The sequence below is a fragment of the Helianthus annuus genome, chromosome 8, assembly GCF_002127325.2.
Source record: "Helianthus annuus cultivar XRQ/B chromosome 8, HanXRQr2.0-SUNRISE, whole genome shotgun sequence".
Lineage (NCBI taxonomy): Eukaryota > Viridiplantae > Streptophyta > Magnoliopsida > Asterales > Asteraceae > Helianthus > Helianthus annuus.
The window spans coordinates 165,486,954-165,494,291 of record NC_035440.2 but is presented as its reverse complement, the minus strand read 5'-3'; the positions used below and the strand labels follow the sequence as shown (position 1 = coordinate 165,494,291).

The 7,338-nt window shown below is 31.0% G+C and overlaps 1 protein-coding gene and 1 long non-coding RNA gene across 2 annotated transcripts; one reads left to right on the top strand and one right to left on the bottom strand.

The window, feature by feature from the left end:
- Window positions 1–986: 986 nt before the first annotated feature.
- On the bottom strand, window positions 987–1,986 carry LOC110871539. Its single transcript, XR_002553818.2, has 2 exons — window positions 1,451–1,986; window positions 987–1,389 (listed from the first exon to the last, which is right to left on the bottom strand). It is a non-coding gene; the product is annotated as an uncharacterized LOC110871539 (long non-coding RNA).
- A 3,757-nt stretch (window positions 1,987–5,743) lies between these two features.
- On the top strand, window positions 5,744–6,703 carry LOC110870681. The gene is made up of 2 exons (XM_022119857.2): window positions 5,744–6,122; window positions 6,367–6,703. The coding sequence occupies exons 1-2, from the start codon at window positions 5,744–5,746 to the stop codon at window positions 6,507–6,509; spliced, it is 522 nt and encodes a 173-aa protein (XP_021975549.1). The 3' UTR covers window positions 6,510–6,703.
- The last annotated feature ends 635 nt before the right edge of the window (window positions 6,704–7,338 follow it).

Sequence of the window (7,338 nt, the reverse complement as noted above, 5' to 3'; positions counted from 1 at the left end):
GCTTAACTAACCATAGAAGTGATTATAAGCATAAGGACGTGGGTTTGAGTGAGTTAAACTCAAGTTTGAACAAGGATTAGTAAAGAAAAATGAAAACAGTGAACTTTGGACCCTTTTTGCCGGAGTTCCAGGGACTTATTTACTGTGAAAAACCCATGGAATCGAAGCCAAGGTCAATCCAAGCACATAGGAAAAAGAATGGACTAAATCGGACAAGAAATGAATGAGTTATGCTCATTTTCGTGAAGCTTGAACAATCTGCTCGAACTTCAGAATTCAGCTGCGTTTTTGGGTGATTTGGGAGAGATTAGAGTGTTGCAAAAGTGGAAAAGTGGCTAGGATTAGAGTGGTATTTATAGGGAAGGATTAGGGTTAAAGTTGGTTGGCAATTAATAGAGTTGTTGGGGGTTAAACTAATAAAAACTAAATAAATAATCTCTATAGTTGTGCTGGCCGAACATGGCTGTTAATCAGCCACAATCTTTCTTTTTAGTTTGCATAATATATTTATTTAAGTGATGTTGATTAATTCACCTAACTATTTATTTAAATCAATGTTGATAAGTTGTAACTAAAACAAACAAAAGAACAAATACCACCTACAGGTGGTGGTCGTAAGTTAGGCTGTTGACAGCCACTTCATTTATTTATTTGTTTTTTTTTACATATAAATTTAGATTTTGTATACATTTCACATACCACTAACTATTAAATAAAAGTGTGTAGGTGCTTTGATCATTGAAAACAACCAATAAAAATTATATATATATAATTTTTTTGAGCAAAGCAATATGCAAATTTGAACATAATATCAACGTTGATATTTAACATATTACTATTATATTATAATTATTATTATTATTAACCACGTTTTTAATAGTTGACAAGCATGTATAAGTTATGAGTACCGGTATGTCGAGTATCGGTTGCGCGTATGCATTCGAGATTGATAACGTATAACCCGAGTATTGCAACACGTATAAGCATGTATAAAAATAGAATTTCATTGCGATCTAAGTCTCGGATTTACAATGGTTTGAAACGAAATACGAAATACAAAAGGAATAAGCTTCCAAAAATAGAAATACAAGACACGTTTTCTAATTAAGGAAAGTTAGGAAAAAGCGGAGCGTTACAGGTGGTGGTCGGCCGACGAATTGGAAACAGATTGGAACCTAGCCCCTTTACTGCCGTCGTTGGCTCAGGTATTACCTCATATTTTCCGCCATTAATGACCTCAAAACTCTTTGTAAACATGAAGATCAGTCAAATGTTGAATTAGGTATCAACTCTCTAACATTCACACACGCTTGAAGCTTCCTTCTACTGATTCGGTAAGTATATAATCGATTCATGCGGATTTTTCATGTCGATTTCTCTCGAATCTTCCTGCAACTGCATTATATTAATAGTTTATTCACTTTAATTTATAAAGTATATTCTTCCATACCTGATTGATTATACTGTATTCACCTAACAACTATTCGACACAATGTATTAACATCGCTAATTTGGTGACATCACGAACCGTCGCAGCGACTTGTGCGACGGAACCCTAGCGCGAAAATAATGTCGTCACTACTTGGGTTCTTTAAAAACCTCCATCGCTACCCCTGGTTTAGATCTCAAAGGCTAGTTCTGAGGAAGAAAGGAAGAGCAGAATTGAGTAGCGTAGAAAGCGTTTCCATTGATGGAATTGAAAAAAAAAACCCAGTTCAGAGCAGTTCAGAGGACTACAAACTACAAAAACTCATGGAATTCAATAATAGTGATTTAGGTGATGGAATTGATGAATGTTATAATAGAATTCAAGAAAGTGATGATAAGGTAAAGAAAATAAGTACTTTTGTAAAAAGGACTAATAGAATTCAATAAGTTGGTTCAAAAAGCTTAGCCAAACATGCCCTATATATGATTGGAGTCAAAAGTGAATTAGAATTAGATGTTTGTGAGGAGAAATTGATACAGGAGGTTGGTGGTCGTGGTGGCTTGCTGTGGATATGAGGCAGAGAAAAAGAAGGGTGATTATACTTATAATATATATATTTATTGAAACATATGAAATGACTAACCTGCCCCATGTGACCTAACTTAACGTTTAAAATTAACTAGGTTAGAGCTAAAGGACGTGAGATGTAAGATTTTACGAACATTAAGTACGATTTCCGTCAATTTTAAACGTAAAGGGCATACTTTGCAATCCAATACAAACATAAAGGACGACTTTTGTAATTTACTCTAGATAGAAAATATTTATGTTGGATAACTATGATACAAAATTAAAATGGAAATATAGAAAATGTTTGTTAAGAATAAACAATTTTTTTTGAACGGCTAGATCACCTGGTTATGTCTATGGCCTTTGATCACTCAGGTCACGAGTTGGAATCCTGCGGTTGGCATGTTATAGCCAATTTGAACCGGTGGCACAGTTCGTCCTCCGCAAGATTCGATCCTAAGACCTCACGGGTAGGAACCTCACATAAGTGGGTAAACCTTCCCACCTCCTTCAAACCAATTGGTCGGATCATTGGCAAGAATAAACAATTACCTTGGAACATTGTTGTTTGTAAACATTTTTTTTAGTTTTTGTTTGTTTTGTTTACCAAAAAAGATACCAAGCAAAAACACTTGTCTTGAATAGTCGTATAACTTTTATGTAGTTTACCTTTTTAAGTTCAAACAGACAAATTATGGTATATAGGGCATGTTTGGGGTTCCTTTTTTTTTTTGAGAAAAAAAGGACTTTTGAAAGGAAAAAGGACTTTTCAAAGGAAAAAGGACTTTTCAAAGTGTTTGGCTTTCCTTTTGAAGGCCTTTTAAAAGGTAAAAGTCCTTTGAAATTTCCAAAAGTCAGGAAATCCTGACTTTTTAAAGTCCTTTTCAATAAGTTGAAAATAAGCTAAGCCAAACATGCACATAGGGACGATGCCGGCCAAATAAATTTTCATCGAGTGATATGTGTGCAATCTACTTGTTGACACACGTATAACAAGAACATTGTTTAATTTTATAACTAGAATTATCACTCGCCGCAATGCGGCGGAGATTCATTAGTTACATATCATGTTAGATGAAAGGCAAATGTTTCTCACATGACCACGAGCCTATGTGTAAAACCGAGAAAAAAATAACTAAGTCGACCTCTAACTCGCACGTTGCGACAGACCTATCAAACGGGAAAAATAGACGCGTTGCGACGAATATGTCAAACAGGAAAAAAAATAGATGAAAAACGTTGAACCTCACACGCACGTTGCGGCGTGTTAACTCGGAAATATAGAACGACACGTTAAACGGAGAACTTATGAAAGATGAAAAGTATATAAGAGACTAAAGTTGAAAGTAAAAAAGTGTTTAGATTAAATTACGAAAGATGAAAAACTTTGGGTTGAAAGTAAAAAAATTTAAAGGAGTTAAATTGCAAAAGATGAAAACTTTTGAATTAGAAGTGAAAATGAAATTAATCAATGGGGTTAAAATCCCAAAGATTGAAACTTTAGACTTAAATTGCTAAAGATGGAAACTTTAGAGTTAAAAAAGAAATCACTTTCTTTCAGATTATGAAAACAAAAGATATAAATAGATTTAGTTATCTTGATGTTTAATATTAATATTATTATTATTATTATTATTATTATTATTATTATTATTATTATTATTTAATAAAAGAGATAAATAAGAAAATAAGAGTGAGAAATTATTAGAGAATGACACGTGTCCAAAAATGATTTTTGTTTATTAGTGTAGAAAGATTCTTACAGTTATTATTTCAGGGTGGGAGTTGGCTACAAAGTCCATTTTTCCTACAAAGTGTACAAAGTCATAAAACACCACAATTTCACCCATAAAACACACTCAAAACCCACAAATAATAAAGTGAAGATTACAAAAACGTCATATTTGTGGGTTTTGTGTTGTGTTTTGGATGATAAGGATTTGATTTTTTAATTACTAACATTAGTGTGTTTTATGTTGATTATCATGTTGTGTTTTATATTCATAGTTTTATGATAGTGTGTTTGAAGTTTCTATGGATTATTAGGGTTTGGATATTGTAATTTTATATATTAAATCATAGATTAAATGTAATTGTATATCATATACTAGGCTAGAACCCCGTGTATTACATGTTCTGATTAAATGTAATTTTATATATTAAATAATAAAATATATATATCTTTAAGAACCCCTCGTATTGTACGGGTTAAATAAATATAATTTATAAACCAAGTAATAAAAAAGTTATATTTTTAAAAACCCTGTATATTATACGGGTTGAATAAATATAATTTTGTATACTAAATAATAATAAAATATATCTTTAAAAAAACTTCGTGGATTGTACAGGTTAAATAAATTTATTTTTATATATCAAATAATAAAAATATATATATTTTTCACGGGTTGAATAAACATAACTTTGTATGGTAAAAAATAAAAAAAAATATATCTTTAAAACCATGTGTATTACACGGATTGAATAAATGTAACTTTGTATAGTAAATAAAAAAGTTATATCTTTAAAAAACCATGTTATTACACGGGTTGAATAAATCTAATTTTATAAACCAAAAAATAAAAAAAAAGTTATATTATTATAAATACTAAAGAAATAAATTAAATAATATATTAATACAAAGTTTGGTTATTGTTGATAAATAATTTCTTTTATTAAAATATCTTAAATTAACAATTTAATTTGAGGATAATAATTTATCAGTAAAAAATAAGGATTTTATTTGAAATTCAAAGTAGAATAAGATTAATATTAATTAACTATTTATTTAATTAACATAAATAAGTAGGTTAGTGAAGTAAGAAAGAAAAGTAGGTGCGATGACACGTGTTATACATTGATTTCTTTTATTATATAAGTAGTATATAGGGGAACAAAAACATCCATTCAATAAAATAAGGTAGAAATATCCGGTTGTTTGAATTCGCCAACTAAAAACATGAATGGAAGGCTAGACCACCATCTTGTTTGATCCACCATGGTTTGCATGGATTAAACCATGACAACCATGGTCCTCATTTTCATTTTTCAAGAAATCATTTTCTTTTTCTTTAAAAAAGATAAATTAAAACCAATAAGGGGCTAGTGGTTTAGGTCATGACCACACCCTTAGGGTAGTGGTTTTGGATGATAGATTAGAGGTGAGTTATATGGCACTGACGTAGAGGATCATAATTGTCATGAGAGTCATGACCACACCCTATAACGATAAAAAATACTACACTTGATAAATTATTATATATGTTACGGAAATTTAGTTTTTATAGTTATGTTATCAAATCATTTTTGTAATATATAAAATTACAGATCCAATCGTAATTGATTATGGAAATCTAAAAGTCAAACGAGTCAAACCTAACAATTCACACACTATCAAATACTTTATTATTTGTAAGAGATAACAAAAATACTTCATTTACATGTAACAAATCAAACATGGGATACTACTAATCAATGTACACATTATTGAATACTTTATCATTGTAAGAAAAAAAATAAAAAATCATGCATTTACATTTACATTTACATATAACAAAACAAACATGGGATACAAATCAAAGCACATTGGTTTCTTTGACCACAAAATTAGGTCAAGAAGGCTAAATTGTCCATTTGCTGGTGAATGTGAGTGATGCACATGTATATATAGCCATCCATCCACACATCAACTCCTTCAAACATACCTAGCTACTATTTTCTTAGAAGGGAAAAACAAGAAAACAAATGGCTTTCATTCTCTTGCTTTTATTGTCATTCCTTCTCCATGGAACTCAAGCTGAGATCATTTGCGAGGATTTGCCGATTGGCTTGTGCACTTTCTCAATTGCGTCTTCAGGAAAACGATGTGTACTAGAGAAGAATGTAAGAGACAACGGAAACATGGATTATCAGTGCGATACCTCAGAGATTATTGTTAAAGATATGAATGAATGGATAGAGAGTGATGAGTGCTTGAACGCGTGTGGGCTTCACAGGAAGACGGTCGGAATCTCTTCTGATTCCCTTCTTGAGCCACATTTCCTTGCCAGACTTTGCTCCGATTCGTGCTACAAGAACTGTCCCAACATTGTGGATCTCTATCACAACCTAGCTATAGGAGAAGGTAATATGATATAACTTATATATGGTCGCATATATATTCATGTTACACCAACTTTGCATGAACTCTTAAAAAAAAAAAAAAAAAAACTACTCTAAGAAATTGTCATACAAATCAAGATACTGATGTAACGCTAACTTCCAAAATATTGGTGAAAACAAATATGGATAAAATTTGCTATCTTTTTTACACAACCTATATATTTTAGCAAAATTATTAATGATCTTCTGTAAATCAATATTTGTAGGTGTATTTCTTGCAAACTTGTGTGAAGTGAGTAGCAAGATGCCACGTCGTGTGATGACTCAATTTTTAAGTTCTGGAGCAGCCTCAGCCTCAGGTCCCGTTTCTGCTACGGCATATGGTCCAGAAGCTCCTGCTTCCATATGAATGACTCATATTAATATCTTTGGATTATGAGAAATATTGTGTTATGTACATATACAAACTTTTATACTAAAAGATTATAGGATACATACATGCTTATTATATACTTGTGAAATCTTGCACATTTTATATCTGTTTGTTTCGTTTATGTATTAATTACTTGTTGTTTATCCATGACATTGATTGTGTTGTGTTCATATCCTTACTCAGACGGCTTAAATGTGTCTCAATATAAAAAGTAGTTAAATAACGGAAAAAAAAAAAGAATACCATCGTAACAATGTTAAGTGGGCAGAATCATATTACTGAGAAAAGAAAAAAGAATTACCATTGTAACATTAATATTTTTTTTTGAACAACATTAATACTATAAATGGGTAACATCATATCCCCGCTATGTGAGAAAGTCCTAGCTAGCTTATAAAAAAAATGTCAAGGAAGGCATTTATATTGAATTCTCAGGAGTATGAACGATTTTATGATATCTTCAAGGTTGGAATCGATGAAATTGAAATGATGATGTAAAAAATCAAGGAACCCAGCCAATTCATGAAGTAATTAACAAATTATGAAGAGACCCATGGCATGAAGTTCTTGGTTTCCATAGTGGGTGGGGGTATTAATTTTGAGATTAAATAATATAGTAAGTAACATTATTATAATGGATGAAAATGTGACAGTTGAAAGAAAGGATTAATTTATATATAAATTAACAGATTATTATTTATAACATGTTTTTACATTTTTTTAATAAAAATAAAAAACACTTTAATATTAATGTTCCAAGTGAATAATAAAAACAGAGACGGTTACAGACTAATGGCAGGTAGAC

Bases quoted from the DNA above. Each gene is read 5' to 3' on its own strand.
- LOC110870681 (XM_022119857.2), top strand. From the start codon at position 5,744: ATGGCTTTCATTCTCTTGCTTTTATTGTCATTCCTTCTCCATGGAACT. The intron at 6,123-6,366 runs GTAATATGATAT...CAATATTTGTAG, and splicing joins CAACCTAGCTATAGGAGAAG to GTGTATTTCTTGCAAACTTG.